Source organism: Crinia signifera, chromosome 7, assembly GCF_055691185.1.
Source record: "Crinia signifera chromosome 7, ASM5569118v1, whole genome shotgun sequence".
Lineage (NCBI taxonomy): Eukaryota > Metazoa > Chordata > Amphibia > Anura > Myobatrachidae > Crinia > Crinia signifera.
Genome location: NC_139223.1, coordinates 160849522 through 160874155, shown reverse-complemented (window position 1 = coordinate 160874155; position 24634 = coordinate 160849522). Strand labels below are relative to the sequence as shown.

Sequence of the window (24634 nt, the reverse complement as noted above, 5' to 3'; positions counted from 1 at the left end):
GACCAGGTGATAGGTCTGCTAGGGACAGTGGGATCCAGAAGGCTGAGGCACTAGGATGCCGGGACCTGAGGGGTTCCTGATTAATACCCCTTTTACACCGCTGAAAAATCCGGGTCAGTGGCGTGTCAGACCCGGACCTTCGGCGGTGTAAATGGGGTCAAGCCGTGTCCATTTACACGGGTCCTCTACCCAGGTCCTGACCTGGGTAGAACACGGTTAGGACCCGTGTAGAGGCCGGTGTAAATGTTCCCGCTGCGGGTCCAGGCACCCGCAGCGGGTCCGTGCACGGCATGCAGCGCTGGGGAAGCTGTCCCCAGCTGCTGCAGGAGGAGAGGGGTGTCTGCGGCTGCTAAGGGCCTGGGGTGAACTGTCAGGCTGCTGAGGGGGGGAGATGGAGGGGATGCTCCCCGCTGCTGTAACTCCCCCCTGCAGCCGCGGGGCCGGGAGTGGAGGCAGCGGGAATCAGCAGTGCAGGTGGGCAGGGGACATCATCACCTGTAGAATCATATCATCACCCCCCCAGCGCGGGGTCCAGCCTCCAGGCAGCGGGGTCCGGCAGTACAGGCGGGGGATCCATTCAGCGTATACGAAGTTGCCGGCGGGGTCCCTCCAGCGTATGGGAAGTAACCAGCGAGCGTCCCTGCGGCGGCTGGGAACTGCCGCTACTAGTTCCCATACACTGGGGGGACCCCGCCGGCAACTTCGTATACGCTGAATGGATCCCCCGCCTGCACTGCCGGACCCCGCTGCCTGGAGGCTGGACCCCGCGCTGGGGGGGTGATGATATGATTCTACAGGTGATGATGTCCCCTGCCCACCTGCACTGCTGATTCCCGCTGCCTCCACTCCCGGCCCCGCGGCTGCAGGGGGGAGTTACAGCAGCGGGGAGCATCCCCTCCGTCTCCCCCCTCAGCAGCCTGTGATTTGATGCTGCAGGGGGGTCATAAGGTGCAGGGGGTGATGCTGCTTCAGGGGGTGTGTGATTTGATGCTGCTTCAGGGGGGTGATGATGTGCAGGGGGGGGGGTTTGATTTGATGTTGCAGGGGGGTGATAATGTACAGGTGGGGGGGGGGTGCTGCTGCTGCTAGGGGGGGTGATGATGTGCAGGGGGGGATTGATGTGATGCTGCAGGGGGGGGGTGATGATGTGCAGGGGGTGATGTGGTGCTGCTGCTGCAGGCCATTTGTAATGACAAGGCAGGGCTGACCCAGGTCCAGTGTAAATGGTGCAGACCCTGGTCCGACCCAGGTCGAAGTGCTGTGTAAATGCAGTATAAAGCAGGGTCAGACCCTGGAAACTTCAGCGTTCAAAGACCAGGGTCGGACCAGGGTTTTTGGTGTAAAAGGGGTATAAGTGACAGGGAGTGAGGCAGGGCCTAACATCCCTGATTATCTGTCACTATTATTTGTGTTTATTTGTTGTATGTGCACAAGGCTGGAGTCAGTCGCTGGTGGCATCTCTGTAACTGAGCACACACTAGCAGGAAACCTGTTACAGTATACATCGACCTCCTGACTCCCCCGCTAGTCACTGACCATGCCTCTGCATCGGTAGCTGGTAAAGGGCGGAGCCTGGAGAGGCTCAAACCAGGACCGGCAGAGAACGGGACAACTTGTGCTGTATTCCTGTTCATCACAACATGAGAAACCGTTGTCTGAAAGGTAAAGATGTTTATTGCTCAGAGGGGACAGCAGTGTCACAGAACCATATGAGGAACGCAGGCGACCTTCTAACCCCAATACAACCCCCGCCCCACAGGCAATCTCACAAAATAGAACCAGATACAGATTACATTTCAAAGAAGTTAAATAACTGGATATAGCAATTTCCTGCTTCCTTTCATGTATAACCTAAACCAGTTCTCGCCCCCCATGTGAGTAACAGAAAAGTTCTTCAGTTCGTTAATAATAAGCTAACCCCCCCCTCCGGCGATGTCCCTCCTGGAGACAGCGCATCGGTTAACACTGACGCGCTGTCTCCTCCCTCCGGCCGGCTGACTGCACATGAGCGGGATCTCGCCACTCACACGAGATACCCAGCGCAGCTCAGGACAGTGCTGTCACTGCTGTGGGCAAAGGGCATCGCCACCTGCAGCTGTCGAAGTCGATAGCTGCAGACAGCGGAACGATCCGTTCATAAATTAGGCAGGAAGCAATACAAAATATCGTAGCTGCGCTATGCCTCCTGCCTCACACCGCCGCACGCTAGACACACGCTCGGCTTAGATCAGGGGGAAGCGCTATCCCCTGCTATAGCGCATGGGGATAGCGCAGATTCCCCTGATCACCAGTTCATAAATCTACCCCAAATATCTCCAACTGTCTCTCTGCTGTCTACTCCTGGATGACCCAGCGCTTTTTTAGACTTAAAATATCAAGGACTAAGCTGACCCCTTCCCACCCTCCTGAATAAAACCTGACCATCTCTCACCCTAACCTGTTTATACCCAATTCTTTCCCTTCTGTGTCACCCCTGTCTAACCCTCCCCTTTAGAATGTAAGCTCTCACGAGCAGGGCCCTCTCTCCTCATGTGCCTTTCTTAGAATATATAAACCTCTGCCACCCGGGTAATAGCTTCAGTGTCCTGTCCCCTGATGTACTGTCCATATTCACCATGTACTTGTCCTAAACTGTCTTGTACTGTGATCTGTCATCTGTTTTTGATCATTTCTGTATGGTCAGGCGCTGGGGAACCTTTGTGGCGCCATATAAATAAACGATAATAATAATAAATAAAAGCTCGCTGAGCCATAAATCTCACCTGGCGTCGTGGTAATTTTGGGGGTGGTAGAGGTGCACGTCCTGCAGGAATCGCTCCATCAGCATGCTGGTGCTGACGCGGTTCCGCTTACAGACGGAAAGCTGCCTGTGCTGGTCGCTCGCCAGGTGCTGGAACAATGAAACATTTAGTGAATAACGGGGATTGTTTCAGCAGATTCCGTGTACACTGCCGGTGCCTCTATCACAATGGGAACCCTCTGTACATCACTGTATGACAACGGGTGGCTGGGGAGGAGACAACTGGTGTGTCCCATGGGGGATCTATCCGATTCCACTCACCCCAATATAAGGAACAGTTACGGAGATGACCGGCTGGCCGCCCAGTGTGAGAGAATACACGCTCTACATTACGTGTACACAACTACGGTACATAGATACAATGCACACACTGTATACAGAGAGGGGGCCTGATTCAGCTATGGATAGCAAAGCAAAAAGCACCACACTGGGCAAAACCATGCTGCACTGCAGGTGGGGCAAATGTAATGTGCAGTTAGATTTGGAGGACTTATATTGTTTCTGTGCAGAGTAAATACTGTGTGCTTTATTGCAATTTAGATTTCAGTTTAACCCTCCCCAAATGTAATGCTCTCTGCACATGCTACAGCTGCCCCACCCGCAGCGCAGCATGGTTTTGCCCAGTTGCCTGTTCTTGCTGAATTAAGCCCAGTAGTGGTAACATTGTGTTTATATAGAAACAGCGGCACCCGTTCTGTGACTGCTCCTCATCCTCTCACTGTGATTGGAGGATCAGTGATCACATGAGGAAGATGTGCACCTGTGAAGCACAGGATGAGTAACTACTCCGCCCAGTAAACGTCCGCCGTTTCAACCGATTAGCATTTTTGTAAATCCCATCTTTGCTCTGTATCTACTGTGTCCGTGCAATGGTCAATCATATCCTTTCTGACTCAGTCTCCCACACATTGCGGAAGCAGCCGTTCTGTGGGCGTAACGAATACTAGGCGCTAGGAAGCTGTACGTCAGTAATACTAGTCAGGCCATAACTTAGTGATGTCACGGATTCCTAGCAATACATAGGCAGCACACTACGTCAGTAATACTAGTCAGGCCATACCTTAGTGATGTCACGGATTCCTAGCAATACATAGGCAGCAGACTACGTCAGTTATACTAGTCAGGCCATACCTTAGTGATGTCACGGATTCCTAGCAATACATAGGCAGCACACTACGTCAGTAATACCAGTCAGGCCATACCTTAGTGATGTCACGGATTCCTAGCAATAGATAGGCAGCACACTACGTCAGTAATACTAGTCAGGCCATACCTTAGTGATGTCACGGATTCCTAGCAATACATAGGCAGCAGACTACGTCAGTAATACTAGTCAGGCCATACCTTAGTGATGTCACGGATTCCTAGCAATACATAGGCAGCACACTACGTCAGTTATACTAGTCAGGCCATACCTTAGTGATGTCACGGATTCCCAGCAATACATAGGCAGCACACTACGTCAGTAATACTAGTCAGGCCATACCTTAGTGATGTCACGGATTCCTAGCAATACATAGGCAGCACACTACGTCAGTAATACTAGTCAGGCCATACCTTAGTGATGTCACGGATTCCTAGCAATACATAGGCAGCACACTACGTCAGTAATACTAGTCAGGCCATACCTTAGTGATGTCACGGATTCCTAGCAATACATAGGCAGCACACTACGTCAGTAATACTAGTCAGGCCATACCTTAGTGATGTCACGGATTCCTAGCAATACATAGGCAGCACACTACGTCAGTAATACCAGTCAGGCCATACCTTAGTGATGTCACGGATTCCTAGCAATAGATAGGCAGCACAGTGTGTCAGTAATACTAGTCAGGCCATACCTTAGTGATGTCACAGATTCCTAGCAATACATAGGCAGCACACTACGTCAGTAATACTAGTCAGGCCATAACTTAGTGATGTCACGGATTCCTAGCAATACATAGGCAGCACACTACGTCAGTAATACTAGTCAGGCCGTACCTTAGTGATGTCACGGATTCCTAGCAATACATAGGCAGCACACTACGTCAGTAATACTAGTCAGGCCATACCTTAGTGATGTCACGGATTCCCATCAATACATAGGCAGCACACTACGTCAGTAATACCAGTCAGGCCATACCTTAGTGATGTCACGGATTCCCATCAATACATAGGCAGCACACTACGTCAGTAATACCAGTCAGGTCATACCTTAGTGATGTCACGGATTCCGAGCAATACATAGACAGCACACTACGTCAGTAATACTAGTCAGGCCATACCTTAGTGATGTCACAGATTCCTAGCAATACATAGGCAGCACACTACGTCAGTAATACTAGTCAGGCCATACCTTAGTGATGTCACGGATTCCTAGCAATACATAGGCAGCAGACTACGTCAGTAATACTAGTCAGGCCATACCTTAGTGATGTCACGGATTCCTAGCAATACATAGGCAGCACACTACGTCAGTTATACTAGTCAGGCCATACCTTAGTGATGTCACGGATTCCCAGCAATACATAGGCAGCACACTACGTCAGTAATACTAGTCAGGCCATACCTTAGTGATGTCACGGATTCCTAGCAATACATAGGCAGCACACTACGTCAGTAATACTAGTCAGGCCATACCTTAGTGATGTCACGGATTCCTAGCAATACATAGGCAGCACACTACGTCAGTAATACTAGTCAGGCCATACCTTAGTGATGTCACGGATTCCTAGCAATACATAGGCAGCACACTACGTCAGTAATACTAGTCAGGCCATACCTTAGTGATGTCACGGATTCCTAGCAATAGATAGGCAGCACACTACGTCAGTAATACTAGTCAGGCCATAACTTAGTGATGTCACGGATTCCTAGCAATACATAGGCAGCACACTACGTCAGTAATACTAGAAAGGCCATACCTTAGTGATGTCACGGATTCCTAGCAATACATAGGCAGCACACTACGTCAGTAATACTAGTCAGGCCATACCTTAGTGATGTCACGGATTCCTAGCAATACATAGGCAGCACACTACGTCAGTAATACTAGAAAGGCCATACCTTAGTGATGTCACGGATTCCCATCAATACATAGGCAGCACACTACGTCAGTAATACCAGTCAGGCCATACCTTAGTGATGTCACGGATTCCCATCAATACATAGGCAGCACACTACGTCAGTAATACCAGTCAGGTCATACCTTAGTGATGTCACGGATTCCGAGCAATACATAGACAGCACACTACGTCAGTAATACTAGTCAGGCCATACCTTAGTGATGTCACAGATTCCTAGCAATACATAGGCAGTACACTACGTCAGTAATACTAGTCAGGCCATACCTTAGTGATGTCACGGATTCCTAGAAATACATAGGCAGCACACTACGTCAGTAATACTAGTCAGGCCATACCTTAGTGATGTCACGGATTCCTAGCAATACATAGGCAGCACACTACGTCAGTTATACTAGTCAGGCCATACCTTAGTGATGTCACGGATTCCCAGCAATACATAGGCAGCACACTACGTCAGTAATACTAGTCAGGCCATACCTTAGTGATGTCACGGATTCCCAGCAATACATAGGCAGCACACTACGTCAGTAATACTAGTCAGGCCATACCTTAGTGATGTCACAGATTCCTAGCAATACATAGGCAGCACACTACGTCAGTAATACTAGTCAGGCCATACCTTAGTGATGTCACAGATTCCTAGCAATACATAGGCAGCACACTACGTCAGTAATACTAGTCAGGCCATACCTTAGTGATGTCACGGATTCCTAGCAATACATAGGCAGCACACTACGTCAGTAATACTAGTCAGGCCATACCTTAGTGATGTCACGGATTCCTAGCAATACAAAGGCAGCACACTACGTCAGTAATACTAGTCAGGCCATACCTTAGTGATGTCATGGATTCCTAGCAATACATAGGCAGCACACTACGTCAGTAATACTAGTCAGGCCATACCTTAGTGATGTCACGGATTCCTAGCAATAGATAGGCAGCACACTACGTCAGTAATACTAGTCAGGCCATAACTTAGTGATGTCACAGATTCCTAGCAATACATAGGCAGCACACTACGTCAGTAATACTAGAAAGGCCATACCTTAGTGATGTCACGGATTCCTAGCAATACATAGGCAGCACACTACGTCAGTAATACTAGTCAGGCCATACCTTAGTGATGTCACGGATTCCTAGCAATACATAGGCAGCACACTACGTCAGTAATACCAGTCAGGCCATACCTTAGTGATGTCACGGATTCCCATCAATACATAGGCAGCACACTACGTCAGTAATACCAGTCAGGTCATACCTTAGTGATGTCACGGATTCCGAGCAATACATAGACAGCACACTACGTCAGTAATACTAGTCAGGCCATACCTTAGTGATGTCACAGATTCCTAGCAATACATAGGCAGCACACTACGTCAGTAATACTAGTCAGGCCATACCTTAGTGATGTCACGGATTCCTAGCAATACATAGGCAGCACACTACGTCAGTAATACTAGTCAGGCCATACCTTAGTGATGTCACGGATTCCTAGCAATACATAGGCAGCACACTACGTCAGTTATACTAGTCAGGCCATACCTTAGTGATGTCACGGATTCCCAGCAATACATAGGCAGCACACTACGTCAGTAATACTAGTCAGGCCATACCTTAGTGATGTCACGGATTCCTAGCAATACATAGGCAGCACCCTACGTCAGTAATACCAGTCAGGTCATACCTTAGTGATGTCACGGATTCCTAGCAATACATAGGCAGCACACTACGTCAGTAATACTAGTCAGGCCATACCTTAGTGATGTCACGGATTCCTAGCAATACATAGGCAGCACACTACATCAGTAATACTAGTCAGGCCATAACTTAGTGATGTCACGGATTCCTAGCAATACATAGGCAGCACACTACGTCAGTAATACTAGTCAGGCCATAACTTAGTGATGTCACGGATTCCTAGCAATACATAGGCAGCACACTACGTCAGTAATACTAGTCAGGCCATAACTTAGTGATGTCACGGATTTCTAGCAATACATAGGCAGCACACTACGTCAGTAATACTAGTCAGGCCATACCTTAGTGATGTCACGGATTCCTAGCAATACATAGACAGCACACTACATAAGTAATACTAGTCAGGCCATAGCTTAGTGATGTCACGGATTCCCAGCAATACATACTGTAGGCAGCACAATAGATCAGGCTAAATGTAGGTGAAAGGGTCCCTGGTTATGTGTTTAAATCAAGTCAAAATCCCACTGGTGCAAGCGGCAAGCTATTCCATGTACCCCTCTGTCACCTGGTAGCCTATATAAGCCTCTGTGATTACTTGTCACAGTCTGGTTGCAAATTCTAACTATTTCTAATATAGCTTTATTCTCTACTGCAGCGTAATGCACCAGATGCTATGGTACTACACATCCCAGCATGCTCTGTAAACTGTGTAGTTCCACATCAGCTGGAGTACAACAGGTCCCTCCCAACGCTGGCTACATGCAGCTTACCTTGTCTAGGTTAATGTAGTGTACTTGGCAGCAGCTGCAGTAGCCCTGCCGGGACTGCACTGGGGGTACGCTGCCTCCTGGGTGCGCAGGGAATTCGGCATTTTCACTGAAACAAAAAAAAAGAACCAGGAGCACACTTAGGACTTCTCTGCACACAGGAAAACAAGCAGTTTCCAAATGACCTGGTGCAAAGTTCTATACATTCTAACAGCAAAGTGATTTCTGCGTAAGTGTTATTTACAGTTAGCATCGATGGCTAGGCGGATCCGGGGGTGATGCGGCATCTGTCACCGGGGCCCCTGCGGCACATTACGTGTTATTTATCGCTATGGCTCACACTGATGGCTAGGCGGATCGTGGGGTGATGTGGCATTTGTCACTGGGGCCCCTGCGGCACATTAAGTGTTATTTATCGCTAAAGGCTCACACTGATGGCTAGGCGATCCGGGGGTGATGCGGCATTTGTCACCGGGGCCCCTGCGGCACATTAAGTGTTATTTATCGCTAAAGGCTCACACTGATGGCTAGGCGGATCCGGGGGTGATGCGGCATTTGTCACCGGGGCCCCTGCGGCACATTAAGTGTTATTTACAGCTAGCATTGATGGCTAGGCGATCCGGGGGTGATGCGGCATCTGTCAACGGGGCCCCTGCGGCACATTACGTGTTATTTATCGCTATGGCTCACACTGATGGCTAGGCGGATCCTGGGGTGATGCGGAATTTGTCACCGGGGCCCCTGCGGCACATTAAGTGTTATTTATTGCTAAAGGCTCACACTGATGGCTAAGCAGATCCGGGGGTCATGCGGCATTTGTCACCGGGGCCCCTGCGGCACATTACGTGATATTAACCGCTATGGCTCACACTGATGGCTAGGCGATCCTGGGGTGATGCGGCATTTATCACCGAGGCCCCTGCGGCACATTAAGTGTTATTTATTGCTAAAGGCTCACACTGATGGCTAGGCGATCCTGGGGTGATGCGGCATTTATCACCGAGGCCCCTGCGGCACATTAAGTGTTATTTATTGCTAAAGGCTCACACTGATGGCTAGGCAGATCCGGGGGTGATGCGGCATTTGTCACCGGGGCCCCTACGGCACATTACGTGTTATTTATCGCTACGGCTGACACTGATGGCTAGGCGGATCCGGGGTGAAGTAGAAATAGTCCCTAAGGGACATGGGCCACATATGCTTTAGGTGACAAGTTTTTGACACTAATCAGTGTCACTTTTTTATGATGTGACAGTTATATGGAACACAACGCTTAATCATGTCTTCGCCTATGCAAGCCATTTATTTCTGGGACCTCGGCACGCAATGCTTTAGGACACTGACTGGCAGATCCGGCACTAGTAATTATACGCAGTGACTTGGTTATACCCAGTGTCTGTTCGTGTGAACTTCTTCCATTAAAATGCATATGCTCATTTGCTAAACCATGAGACCATGATGCACAACCAGCTTATACTGAGTAAAATCATATGCAGCATGCCTATATTCCATGTGACTGCCGCTGTATATGCAGACAATATGCTACGTATTCCGAGAAACCACTAATGTAGCAATTAACGAATGCAAATACAGCTGTGGTCCCACACAAAATATGGACATGCCACATATCATTTTACTCAGCAGCAGCTGCTTGTGCATCCTATTTACATAGAAATGCTAATACACGCGTTTGACACAAAAGGCGCTCAGCGATAATGGAATATCACGGGCCCTGTCAGCTCCCTCGCGCCAGGCATCTGTCGACGGCGTATTGAGGCAAGATGTATGAGGACACATCTGGAATAGCCTGCGAGATGCAAGGACGCCAGGAATCCGCATTTCTAAAGTGGCCATCATTGAAAAGGCAAAACCGGCAACTCATTGGCGCTTTAAGAATCTGTCTGTGCCCAGGTGAAGTGGGTCACTTCTCCCAGGGTTACATGGCACGCGCTATGGGGAAACGTGACAAGAGGATATAATGCCAGACACAGCTACACTGCACTCCTACAAATAGGTCACATAACACCACACTCCTGGCTTACACCTACTGTTCAGATTATTCCACAATCTCATTATAATATCGCGCCAAAGTTGCCAAAATGAAAATGATGGATTCTCCTGTAGGAATAACTTTTCTTGGTAAATTAAGATGCGATGGTTCAGTGTGACGGTAATTCTGATCACATATGTCTTCTGGAACGTTTCATACAATAGGTACCATACAAGGAGTCCAATGACCACCAAACAAGGAACATAATATTCACAATAATCCATGTACACGGTTCTGTCAGTAGCATAAGAACAGATAATCAGTGGTGTCCAATGTGCCCACAAAGATGGTGACAGGCTGACCAGAATGAGTCCAATCCGTGCATATAAACACTGTGTTAGGTATACAGAGCAAATCCACATTTACAGCAATGGAAAAAACACGCCATTCCGATCATTCTCTGCTATATACAGGTAACAGTCTGTGCCGCCGGAGAAACATCAGAGGATTAGTAGCAGAGTAGTGTAAAGGTGGTAAATGATAGAAAATCGTTTTTATTTCCAGATCACAGAATATAAAACCAAAAATGATTTATAAAGCGAGTAGATCAACAACTTAATGCGGGCATACATCAATGCCTGTATGTAACGGAGACGGTGCACCTAAAAATAATGAGATAATTAGGCGTATCACTCTGGAGACAATGCAGAAGGCCGGTACATTTAACAAAGCTGCTCTGTACAGACTGTCCGGTGATGTCACTGCAACATAACTGACATGCTGTGCTTTAGCAGATTAGCTTGTTGTCACACAACAGTGCTCTTCAGCTGGGCCCACACCATACACTTTTTCGTGCAATGGTGGCACCAACGACCACTTAACACGACCTCTGTGTAGGGTCTACTCGGAATCTGTTTGCACACATCATACATTGCATCGTCCCAAGTAATTTGAATCTGAAAATATATCATCACATGTTACATATCAGAAACAGAGGGATGTATTATCTCACCTGCTGACGCTCTCCAGCGTAGGATAGTGTGTTTTACCTTTTCTATCCCCATCTGTAAGGAAAGCACACGAGTCGCTGTAATACACACACCAGCATTAATGGGAGTGGTTTCACCAACTGCCCCACTCTGCCTGCACGGAGCACCTGTACCATCCCGTGAGCCGTATTCCTGACGAGTGCTGCGCCATTCCGGGAGCGGACCAGTAAATGGCACGTGTAGTACACTGCTGGTATCACGCTATCTCCCCTGCTGCCACATTATGTAAAAGTACCCAAACACCACATGTAATATATAACATTACAGAGTAATATATAGTACTCAGCACCATTACACCGCCACGTTCCTGGTGCACTGAACAATAGGCCAGCGGAGCCATCACTATCAGGTATCGTTAGCTCGAGATCTCCAAACTGGACACAGACACTTCCCCCTCTAATAGTCAGGAGATTTAGACTTCTCCTATAAGCTGACCCATTGTGGTGGCAGCAGCTTCAGTCATTGGCTGTGATACAGAAGGGTCCTAGAACACCTGTCCTGGGGCACTAGTGCACCTGCCCCATGGTTACAGACAGTGTTCACCGAAAAGGGGGCGGGCGCTGAGGTCATGTGATGTCAGACACCCAGCCAACCATGTTCCCAGGGGAACACCCATAAAACGCTGGGCATTCCCATGATCCGTCCCCCTGTCCTTACCCTCAGTTACTGCAGCCGTTCCCTCCTGGGGTCTGCAAATGCGCAAATACGTGCAAGTGCAGACCCCCACCATCAGCACGGGGCCGAATTTGGCCCCTTGTGAGTACTCTTGAATTAGGCCCTAAGTGTGGAGGACTAGCATCACGTCATGGGGCCTCATACAGATGCGCTTGTTCTTGGCCATTAGCAATAGCGACTATATTCTCTTTGTATATATATATATATATATATATATATATATATATATATATATATATATATATATATAATGTGACTACAGGGATGGCCACTGCAGAGAGATGGGCGCTACTGTCACATATTGTGCCATCACTCACGCAGAGTCTCTGTAGGCGCGCAGGCTGAGCTGCTCTCCAATAGCATAACTACGTTTCCCCGGCCACACCCCATTCCCACCGCAATTCAGTGGTTACCACGTGCGCACTGCGGCCCGGACTCATGCACAGTAAGAGAACATGTCACGCTTCGCGACTGTATGTGAATTAGGCCCATGGCGCAGTAAATGAGGCTATTTGGCTGCATTACCTTGTACCGAAGCAGATGATCCTCCGTCAGACCGCCGCGTCTCATCATACATCTGGAAGGAAATTATATGGAATATCAAGAAATGGAATTCTTCTAACAATATAAAGTGCCGGTTCCTTGTTACAGCACAATACTCGCAGAACTACTGTAATAATATGAACTAATAATAAGCAATAATGAATATAACCATCAGTGCGGCACCATACGGAACATAGAGGTGTTATATATATCAAGGCGTTAAGAAACAACAGAAATTATCTGGTCCCCGGGGACAGTGGGGCAGATGTATTAAGCCTGGAGAAGAGATAAACTGGAGTTAAAGTGAAAAGAGATAATGCACCAGCCAATCAGCTGTGTTTGAAATATGTGAGTTAGGAGTTGATTGGCTGGTGCATTATCTCCTTCCACTTTATCTCCAGTTTATCTAGTTTATCTCTTCGCCAGGCTTAATACATCTGCCCCACTGGCTCTCTCCAGCAAACTTTGCCCTTCTGGGGTTTGTAGTGCTACTTCCCCTATGACAGCTAAGACTGACGAGTGAGAGATTACAGACCCCCCTCCCCGTATGGTCCAGATCGTTCTGGTTATTAGCCCATCTCCAGAACATACATGCGGACAATAATCTCTCTCTCCCCGGTGTAGCCTGCCATAGGCACCTCCTGGACAGGCAATCCTCCGGATGGGAATGACACCTTCAAACCCATCCCGTGGTACGGACCGGTCCGGCTACTACCTAATCCCCATATTAAGACAGGGGCTTCTGGTGCATGGAGAGGAGAGTCAGGCCTGGTGATTAACCTCACTCCTTGCTCTGCCCAACCACCCTTCGGTCACATTCCCCGATCGGTGGCGCCTATCCTTCTGGATATACAGAAATTACCATCCTTCCTGGCCTTGCCTTCAGCTATGTAGCGCACACAAAGCCCTTCAGCAGGAAACGTTGGAAGTTTTCTAATATTCCGCATGAAGATTTGTCTTTCTTTTGCCAATGTAAGAAACTAGGTGAAGAGCAATGTGAGGAAGCACAAGGTGCACCCAGAAATGTCCCCACCAGGTCCCTAACACACGGACAGTGACCAGCACAAGGTTGGAGCAGCACAGAGGGATTAAGGATTATATATCTGTACCGCCACACTTTGTTTATTCTCATTAACATGCTGCCCTGCTTCTTTCATGTCTATAAAAGGAACAGTATTACAATATGAGTGCACTCTAAGGGTTAATCCAGTAACCTATCAATCACCACTGTATTAGAGATGTGTTCACATATATCCATCCTCCATGTGACACAAGTCCTGCTATACATAACTTGTGAGCTCTGTGTGACTGTTGTGTCTGGAGTCTGTTTTGCAACTCTTTGCAGTCATATTGTGTCTTATTTGCAGAATGTAGTAATATGGACACACATGCAGCTTCTGCTGATTAAAATGACATGCAACAGGCCTATATCCTGTGTGTTACTACACTGAATATAGGCATGCTGCATATCATATTTCTCAGCAGTATATACATAAAGTCCTATTTGCTACCAAGTCCCACAAGTAGAAGGACTGCTTAATGCCAGAGGCTGGATATCTGTATTCATTTATAGTTTCAGAATACATGCAGAATAAGAGTGTGGAACAGTGTTTAGGAATCCCTGTTGATAAATACAATCCCCTAGGCCAGGGTTTCCCAATCTTTTTTGACTCATGGCAGAATTTTTTTATGGCGCCCCTAGGCCCGCAAAAATGTACAAAAAAATATTAAAATAAGTAGATTGTGTTTATATGTGATTCTGAGGTTCTGTTATGTGGTGACGGGCAGGATTTGCTGCTGATTGTACATATTCTATTTGTGTTCATTCTAGCACCCGCTATCTTTGAAAACCCATGCAGTTCCTGTTCCCTGCCTGGGGTGGCGCTGTCTGCTGTGGTGTTTCTAGCACAGGCCTGGTTTGCATAGCACTGCTGATATACAGACCACACTGTGCTAGAAGCACTACAGCAGACAGCGACACCCCAGGGTGCTAGAATAAACTCTATTCTATGATTGGCAGCCACCAGCACTGGTTTTGTCCATAAATAATTTGAGTGGCTCCCCTGTAAGTGTCCCGAGGCACCCCTATTAGTGTCCCGTGGCACCCCTGTAAGTGTCCCGAGGCACCCCTGTAAGTGTCCCGAGGCACCCCTGTAAGTGTCCCGTGGCTCCCCTGTAAGTGTCCCGAGGCACCCCTGTAAGTGTCCCGTGGCACCCCTGTAAGTGTCCCGTGGCACCCCTGTAAGTGTCCCGAGGCACCCCTGTAAGTGTCCCGAGGCTCCCCTGTAAGTGTCCCGAGGCACCCCTGTAAGTGTCCCGAGACACCCCTGTAAGCGCCCCAAGGCACCCGCCTGCCCCAGCCTAGTACACCAGTGAATTCATGTTACTGTTTGGGAGCGCCTACCTTTTATATATTCTCTCTGCGCACGAGTCTGCTCAGTCCTTAGCTGTGATATGTCTCTGCCACCTCCACATCAGCCGCTGACCCCTCCCAAGGACATCTGTGACATACAAAGGAAACATTGTGACACAGGTCTCTCTGGCTTCACAACCAAGGCCCTTATTCTGATTGACTCGCAAGGCTGCGAAATGTGCAGCATTGCAAGTCCATTAGACGTTGCCCGCTGGTCGTCCCCCCTCCCCCGCGCACGCCGTGCCCCCCGCATGGCTGCGAATGGATAATTTACATGATCACCCATTCGCAGACAGGGAGAAATCAATCGATGGTCACCGACTATCGAATGATTTCTCCAGTGCATGCAGTTCAGTGAGACCAATATAGTCACTCTAAGCTGCAGGCGATGTCAGCTGCCCGCCCCCCCGCATGTCCGTCACAGCCTCATTAGCCTGGGAATGCTGGACGTTCCAATGTGCTAATGAGGCTCCGCCCCCAACCCCCTTTAGAAAGTTTGCCGTGGTTGCAAGCACCCTGTGTCTACGCATACACTAAACATCGGGCGCATGGAGGACCGAATAAATCAAACTAAGGCCCCAAGGCAGAGTTATAAGAGGAATCCGTCTGTAGTATCATCACATGTGAGATAAATGCAGCAACATCAGTTACCAGAAGCAATAAAACTAAAACCAGAGAAACAGGGGCAGCTCGCAGAAAACATACACTGTGCAGACCAACTACAGTATACATGAGTTTGCAGAATACATTACTTCTGTTCTGACCCCAATGTACTGAGTATAAATGCACAGAAAATGATAAATGTCACATTTGTAGCTAGTTTGAATCCAGGGGCATGTCTCTGCTGTCTGCAATAATGACAGCGGCTATTCCTGAGGCTGTGAGGTTTGCAGATTGTCACATCTCCAATTGTACAACATTCTGCACAATAATTTGGGAAAAATGCTCAGGAAACGAAAATTTAAATGGGGAAATCACCCTGCACCTTAAAAAAAATGGCTAATTAGTCCTAATTAATGAAGAAAACTAAAAAAATGCTTTTTTAAAACCTTCTATATTAACTGTAATAAAATAATTGAAATCAAGTGTTTTTCAGCAAATGCTTTATATTAATTTGGGGGTGCATAAAACACCTGATACGTAGATGTTTTCGTCATTTTAAGCCACTGTCCCCCAGTGGCATATTGTTATTATTATCATTTACATGGCGCCACAAGGATTCTGCAGCGCCTGACAATACACACATGAGCGAAAGAACAAAACCAGAAAATAGAAAACAGTACAAATGCAAATTAGGACAAGCACATGGTAAATATAAGACAGCTGCAGCAGCCGACACTGAGGCATTATAACAGTGGCAGAGATAGATTATTAGAGAAGCACATGAGGAGAGAGGGCCCTGCTCGTTACAGCTTACATTCTATGGGGAAGGGGCAGGCAAACCGGGGTGACACAGCAGGGGTAGAAGTGAGCATAAACAGAGGGTTAGGATGAGAAATGGTTAGATTTAATGAAGAAGTTTTGAGAGCCGTTTAAAGTTTTGTAGGGAGGTGGCTTAACAATGCCACCGCAGCCCAAGCAATAAACCCCCGTGAAAACCATTCATGCGTTCACTATATCTTGTTTCTACATCGGTAAAACTATTCACGCGATGATCTTTAAAGATGGAGCTTTACGATAAATAAAAGTAGGTTGAGTAGGTAGAATCTCTTAAAATTGGATCTTGCTTTAGCAATTTCCAATTATTTCTGAATACTTGTTCAATTTGTTTATGCATGCCTGTATATTGGGAAATAAATGATAGTTGCTGTTTGCCTCCATCAGAGTCTCTTTTTTCTTTCTCACATGAAAGGGTTTGTCTTTCGATACTCTCAATTCTCTTTTCTGCTTTATCTATTATATAGTCACTATGGGCCTTATTCTAGTTCACTCTTTCTGACAAAATCCTTCTTCAATGGACAAAACCATGTGCACTGCAGATGGGGCAGATGTTACTTGTGCAGAGAGAATTAGATTTGGGTGGGGTTTTAAAGTAAGATCTATATTGCAGTGTTAAAATAAAGCAGCCAGTATTTACCCTGTACAGAAACAAAATAACTCACCCAAATCTAACTCTCTCTGCACATTTTACATCTGCCCCCCTGCAGTGCACATGGTTTTGTCCATCTGAGAAGGATTTTGTCAGAAAGAGTAAACTAGAATAAGGCCCTATATCCTCTTGCCGATAATTTATTTGAGACCTCTAAAATTAGTTCATTACACACAATTTCATCCGTACAATTACGTTTAATTCTGGAAAACTGGCTAAAAGGAATGGAGTCCAACCAATTTTTGTGATGTTGGCTGGATCTCTCAATGAAGCTATTAGAATCCGTTTCTTTACGAAACGTTTTTGTTTTCAATTGACCTTCATCAACATATAGAGTTACATCAAGTAAAGTGACTAGTGCCTTGCTGGTAGTAAAACTTCATTTTATAGCAAAATGGTTAACATTAAGCTTGTCACAAAATATTTTAAGAGTATCAAAATCCCCCCTCCATATAAAAAGCATATTGTCGATAAAACGATGCCAGGACACCAGGTTTGCCGGAGTACCAAATGGTTGACATAATAAATTGGCGTAACTGGGGGCAAACCTGGTGCCCATAGCTGTGCCAATACGCTGTACATAAAAACAACCCTGATGATGAAAGTAGCTGTTTGTTAAAATGTGCACGTATATATAAAGTGACTTTCAGGTCACATGTACACATTCGGAAGCAACTGGCAGCTGATATCAGACGATGACAGCTGCCCGCCCCCGGTGCCCATTTTACCCACCAATTTCTGTGTGAATGCCCATAACATGCTGGTCGTTCCCATTGGCGAGTGCCCCGCCCACAATGTATTCGCCATGGATGCACGCCCCCGGTGCATGCGCAGAAATGCACATGTGCATTTACAAAACATGGAGATTGCATGCGAACGGAGCAGAATAAGGTCCACAGTGTATGACTAAGGTGAGCAGTGAGCTTCTGTTCTGAGTCACTGATCTTAGCTTACACCGCGGAGATGATCTATTATTAGCAATACTATATTTGTGCCTGTTTATGTAATTTATTTATTGTTAGAGTATGTGTTCATTCGTTGCTAATAAATTGTTTATCGTAAAACATTGGCTCATTTCATAGATAAATGTATCACTGAGCGCCCCGCGTTCCTCCTTTTATATACTGCACTTTGGAGGTTGCTATTCCTCCCCCGTAGTGGCTGCTGGGATATATTTCGCACACCAGCAATCCCTTGTGCCTAAGACCTTTCTTATAAGCATTTCCTTACACAGAAAATAGGATCAAATAGTGTTTAAAGCCCTGTACACACAGGGAGATATATCGCTCAGTGTCTCCTTTTCATCAGCCACCAGAGATGGCGGCTGATGAGAGGGAACCTCTGCCGGGGGAGCCGCAGAGGTAATCAGCTGGCGATTAGAATGGGGCTGAAACCGGGAGCGTGTACACGGCGATTTATCGCTGGGGCACACTCCCATCACTGGCAATATGGTCGCCAGCGACCATATTTCCAGCGATTATAGCCCATATCGCTGCCATGTGTACATAGCTTAAGGGTAGCAAAGGGGCCGACTAGATGGGCCGAATTGTTTTAACTGCCATGTTTCTATGATCCCCCCAAAATTCCATGGAATTATTCGCCCAATTAAGCAATTAATAACTTCTGAATGGCTAATAAATTATTAGTGGTGGTGTCCCCGCCCCGGGGCTGCGGGAGAGAAGCTGCAGTAACTCCTACAGCTTGCAGCCTATGGCTATGAGTAGTTAGGGGTGAAGACAGTAATCACATAGACCACAACAGGGGGCACGCCGTTACATTGCAATACTAAAGCTAAAATACAGTAACAGTCCCAAACAGGTTATTCTCTCTCTTCCATCGTTGTTTTCTCACCATCGTAAATACAAAGATGTAACTGGCAAAAGACAAAGATCAAACAAATACAGCTGAAAAGCACAGTGCTAATACTAATCCCCGACACCTTACCTGCAGTTCTTCTTCCCTGCCTGCGGTGTCACTCTCTGCTGTGGTGCTTCTATCAGCACTGATATACAGACCAGACCAGCAGAGAGCAACACCCCAGGCAGGGAAGAGGAACTGGACGGGTCTTGGAAGATACAGCATGATTATTATGGGGGAAAGATGGGAGTTCTATTTCACGTGGGATGTTGCTATGGGCAACCAATCAGATACCATCTATTATCTTTTAAAAGGTGCTAAATAAGTAAGTAATAGATTCTAAGTAAATTTCCCCCTATGAGCTTACTGGGAGGGGCCAGGCTAGAGGGAGAGGAACATGGCGTAAAAGTGTCAGCCCATGAGGTGCCGTAGGTGGGAGAACAGAGAGTCTTGTAGAATAGGGACAGCGGCTGTAGAGTCTGGATGGGTGTGAGATTATTACCATATCACTTCACAAGCAGAGTTGGAGCACTGGAAGAAGACGGTGAATCTCACCCAAACCCTAAGGCAGGGCTGAAGTGGGGGTGACAGGTGAGGGCTGAAGTGGGGGTGACAGGAGAGGGCTGCAGTAGGGAGACAGGAGAGGGCTGAAGTGGGGGAGACAGGAGAGGGCTGCAGTAGGGAGACAGGAGACGGCTGAAGTGGAGGAGACAGGAGATGGCTGCAGTAGGGAGACAGGAGACGGCTGAAGTGGGGGAGACAGGAGACGGCTGAAGTGAGGGAGACAGGAGAGGGCTGAAGTGGGGGGGGGTGGAGACAGGAGACGGCTGCTGTAGGGAGACTGGAGAGGGCTGCAGTAGGGAGAGGGCTGAAGTGGGGGGTGACAGGAGACGGCTGCAGTAGGGAGAGGGCTGAAGTGGGGGAGACAGGAGACGGCTGAAGTGGGGGAGACAGGAGACGGCTGAAGTGGGGGAGACAGGAGACGGCTGAAGTGGGGGGAGACAGGAGACGGCTGAAGTGGGGGGAGACAGGAGATGGCTGCTGTGGGGGGAGACAGGAGACGGCTGCTGTGGGGAGACTGGAGAGGGCTGCAGTAGGGAGGGCTGAAGTGGGGGGTGACAGGAGACGGCTGCAGTAGGGAGAGGGCTGAAGTGGGGGAGACAGGAGACGGCTGTGGTGGGGGAGACAGGAGACGGCTGAAGTAGGGGGAGACAGGAGACGGCTGAAGTGGGGGGAGACAGGAGACGGCTGAAGTGGGGGAGACTAGAAAGGGCTGAAGTGGGGGGAGACTAGAAAAGGGCTGAAGTGGGGGGAGACAGGAGATGGCTGAAGTGGGGGGGAGACAGGAGACGGCTGATGTAGGGAGACTGGAGAGGGCTGCAGTAGGGAGAGGGTTGAAGTGGGGGGGTGACAGGAGACGGCTGCAGTAGGGAGAGGGCTGAAGTGGGGGAGACGGCTAAAGTGGGGGAGACAGGAGACGGCTGAAGTGGGGGGGAGACAGGAGACGGCTGATGTAGGGAGACTGGAGAGGGCTGCAGTAGGGAGAGGGCTGAAGTGGGGGGGTGACAGGAGACGGCTGCAGTAGGGAGAGGGCTGAAGTGGGGGAGACGGCTAAAGTGGGGAAGACAGGAGACGGCTGAAGTGGGGGAGACAGGAGATGGCTGAAGTGGGGGAGACAGGAGACGGCTGAAGTGGGGGAGACAGGAGACGGCTAAAGTGGGGGGAGACAGGAGACGGCTGAAGTGGGGGGAGACAGGAGACGGCTGAAGTGGGGGGAGACAGGAGATGGCTGAAGTGGGGGGTGACAGGAGACGGCTGAAGTGGGGGGTGACAGGAGACGGCTGCAGTAGGGAGAGGGCTGAAGTGGGGGGAGACAGGAGACGGCTGAAGTGGGGGGAGACAGGAGACGGCTGAAGTGGGGGGAGACAGGGGACGGCTGAAGTGGGGGGAGACTAGAAAGGGCTGAAGTGGGGGGAGACTAGAAAGGGCTGAAGTGGGGGGAGACTAGAAAGGGCTGAAGTGGGGGGAGACTAGAAAGGGCTGAAGTGGGGGGAGACTAGAAAGGGCTGAAGTGGGGGAGACAGGAGATGGCTGAAGTGGGGGAGACAGGAGACGGCTGAAGTGGGGGAGACAGGAGACGGCTGAAGTGGGGGGAGACAGGAGACGGCTGAAGTGGGGGGAGACAGGAGACGGCTGAAGTGGGGGGAGACAGGAGATGGCTGCTGTGGGGGGAGACAGGAGACGGCTGCTGTGGGGAGACTGGAGAGGGCTGCAGTAGGGAGGGCTGAAGTGGGGGGTGACAGGAGACGGCTGCAGTAGGGAGAGGGCTGAAGTGGGGGAGACAGGAGACGGCTGTGGTGGGGGAGACAGGAGACGGCTGAAGTAGGGGGAGACAGGAGACGGCTGAAGTGGGGGGAGACAGGAGACGGCTGAAGTGGGGGAGACTAGAAAGGGCTGAAGTGGGGGGAGACTAGAAAAGGGCTGAAGTGGGGGGAGACAGGAGATGGCTGAAGTGGGGGGGAGACAGGAGACGGCTGATGTAGGGAGACTGGAGAGGGCTGCAGTAGGGAGAGGGTTGAAGTGGGGGGGTGACAGGAGACGGCTGCAGTAGGGAGAGGGCTGAAGTGGGGGAGACGGCTAAAGTGGGGGAGACAGGAGACGGCTGAAGTGGGGGGAGACAGGAGACGGCTGATGTAGGGAGACTGGAGAGGGCTGCAGTAGGGAGAGGGCTGAAGTGGGGGGGTGACAGGAGACGGCTGCAGTAGGGAGAGGGCTGAAGTGGGGGAGACGGCTAAAGTGGGGAAGACAGGAGACGGCTGAAGTGGGGGAGACAGGAGATGGCTGAAGTGGGGGAGACAGGAGACGGCTGAAGTGGGGGAGACAGGAGACGGCTAAAGTGGGGGGAGACAGGAGACGGCTGAAGTGGGGGGAGACAGGAGACGGCTGAAGTGGGGGGAGACAGGAGATGGCTGAAGTGGGGGGTGACAGGAGACGGCTGAAGTGGGGGGTGACAGGAGACGGCTGCAGTAGGGAGAGGGCTGAAGTGGGGGGAGACAGGAGACGGCTGAAGTGGGGGGAGACAGGAGACGGCTGAAGTGGGGGGAGACAGAGGACGGCTGAAGTGGGGGGAGACTAGAAAGGGCTGAAGTGGGGGGAGACTAGAAAGGGCTGAAGTGGGGGGAGACTAGAAAGGGCTGAAGTGGGGGGAGACTAGAAAGGGCTGAAGTGGGGGAGACAGGAGATGGCTGAAGTGGGGGAGACAGGAGACGGCTGAAGTGGGGGGAGACTAGAAAGGGCTGAAGTGGGGGAGACAGGAGACGGCTGAAGTGGGGGGAGACTAGAAAGGGCTGAAGTGGGGGAGACAGGAGAGGGCTGAAGTGGGGGGGAGACAGGAGACGGCTGTTGTAGGGAGACTGGAGAGGGCTGCAGTAGGGAGAGGGCTGAAGTGGGGGGTGACAGGAGACGGCTGCAGTAGGGAGACGGCTGAAGTGGGGGAGACAGGAGACGGCTGAAGTGGGGGGAGACAGGAGACGGCTGAAGTGGGGGGAGACAGGAGACGGCTGAAGTGGGGGGAGACAGGAGACGGCTGAAGTGGGGGAGACAGGAGACGGCTGAAGTGGGGGGAGACAGGAGACGGCTGAAGTGGGGGAGACAGGAGACGGCTGAAGTGGGGGGAGACAGGAGACGGCTGAAGTGGGGGGAGACAGGAGACGGCTGAAGTGGGGGGAGACAGGAGACGGCTGAAGTGGGGGGTGACAGGAGACGGCTGAAGTGGGGGGTGACAGGAGACGGCTGCAGTAGGGAAAGGGCTGAAGTGGGGGGAGACAGGAGACGGCTGAAGTGGGGGGAGACAGGAGACGGCTGAAGTGGGGGGAGACAGGGGACGGCTGAAGTGGGGGGAGACTAGAAAGGGCTGAAGTGGGGGGAGACTAGAAAGGGCTGAAGTGGGGGGAGACTAGAAAGGGCTGAAGTGGGGGGAGACTAGAAAGGGCTGAAGTGGGGGAGACAGGAGATGGCTGAAGTGGGAAGACAGGAGACGGCTGAAGTGGGGGGAGACTAGAAAGGGCTGAAGTGGGGGAGACAGGAGAGGGCTGAAGTGGGGGGGAGACAGGAGACGGCTGTTGTAGGGAGACTGGAGAGGGCTGAAGTGGGGGGGAGACAGGAGACGGCTGTTGTAGGGAGACTGGAGAGGGCTGCAGTAGGGAGAGGGCTGAAGTGGGGGGTGACAGGAGACGGCTGCAGTAGGGAGACGGCTGAAGTGGGGGAGACAGGAGACGGCTGAAGTGGGGGGAGACAGGAGACGGCTGAAGTGGGGGGAGACAGGAGACGGCTGAAGTGGGGGGAGACAGGAGACGGCTGAAGTGGGGGGAGACAGGAGACGGCTGAAGTGGGGGGAGACAGGAGACGGCTGAAGTGGGGGGAGACAGGAGACGGCTGAAGTGGGGGGAGACTAGAAAGGGCTGAAGTGGGGGGAGACTAGAAAGGGCTGAAGTGGGGGGAGACTAGAAAGGGCTGAAGTGGGGGAGACAGGAGATGGCTGAAGTGGGGGAGACAGGAGATGGCAGAAGTGGGGGGGGACTAGAAAGGGCTGAAGTGGGGGAGACAGGAGCGGCTGAAGTGGGGGGAGACAGGAGACGGCTGAAGTGGGGGGAGACAGGAGACGGCTGAAGTGGGGGGAGACTAGAAAGGGCTGAAGTGGGGGAGACCGGAGATGGCAGAAGTGGGGGAGACAGGTGACGGCTGAAGTGGGGGAGACAGGTGACGGCTGAAGTGGGGGGAGACTGGAGAGGGCTGAAGTGGGCTGAAGTGGGGGAGACAGGAGATATTAAGACGTGCGGCTTTGGAGGGGGAAGCATCAGGGACTGGAGAGATTCCAGAAGTGAGGACTTGTGGGTATCCAGATGGCGGACCGATAATGTTTAGATCGACAATACCTTGGTCAACGAGAACTAGCGAGGTCAACACAAGTGTTTTTAGCCCGGTGCATATATACAGTGTCCACGGCCCTAAAAATACATGAAAAACTTGTGTCGACCTCACTACTGTTGAATATGTTGACGTTGACCATTGGCAGGCATCAAACTCCCATCACTGGTTATCTACACCCAGTAGACCAAGTGTAGGCTTCTAACTAGACACCTTGGACCCCTAGTGGTGGATGGTGGCATTGGATATACCATAACCGACCTGTGCAGAGGGCCGTGCTAGTGACAGACGGAGATGACAGTTACACATGGCGGATTGGATATACCATAACCGACCTGTGCAGAGGGCAGTGCTAGCGACAGACGGAGATGACAGAGTTACACATGCTGAGCTAGGATTAGCCGGAGCTTATACATCACAGAATCAGCCAATAGCCAACGCAGGACGGAACGTCAGCACCACCCTGGCCAGGCTTTGCCGCGAGATTACAGATCTCAGAAGGTTCAGTCCCAATCTAGGTATAGTAGTATACCTGCACAGAGTGCGGGAATGGCTAAGGAACGGATCTATGCACTGTATTGGCTAGTATCACCTTAGTGTATATGAAACCTACATTTATTCATTGAATATTCCCAACCACGGCCCTCGACTACCCCCAATAGTCCATGTTTTCCAGGTCTCCCGGCAGGTGCACTCATTATCAGACACAGGTGAAGCGGATTATTTCACCTGTGATTCTGTGTGGAGACCCCAAATAAT

At 50.0% G+C, this 24634-nt stretch overlaps 1 protein-coding gene across 2 annotated transcripts in view; it reads right to left on the bottom strand.

Annotated features, from left to right (window-relative positions):
* The window catches only part of ZDBF2 (zinc finger DBF-type containing 2), a 39533-nt gene that overhangs the window by 10585 nt on the left and 4314 nt on the right, over positions 1-24634 (bottom strand). Inside the window, exons 2-6 of one of the 2 annotated variants that reach the window (XM_083154124.1) lie at positions 14995-15091; positions 12573-12624; positions 11336-11387; positions 8337-8442; positions 2763-2890 (exon numbers count right to left, since the gene is read on the bottom strand). In XM_083154124.1, the coding sequence (XP_083010250.1) occupies positions 2763-2890; positions 8337-8442; positions 11336-11387; positions 12573-12624 (338 nt within the window). In that variant the 5' untranslated portion in view covers positions 14995-15091. The remainder of the gene's footprint in view (positions 1-2762; positions 2891-8336; positions 8443-11335; positions 11388-12572; positions 12625-14994; positions 15092-24634) is intronic. The other variant, XM_083154125.1, reaches the window with a different exon arrangement.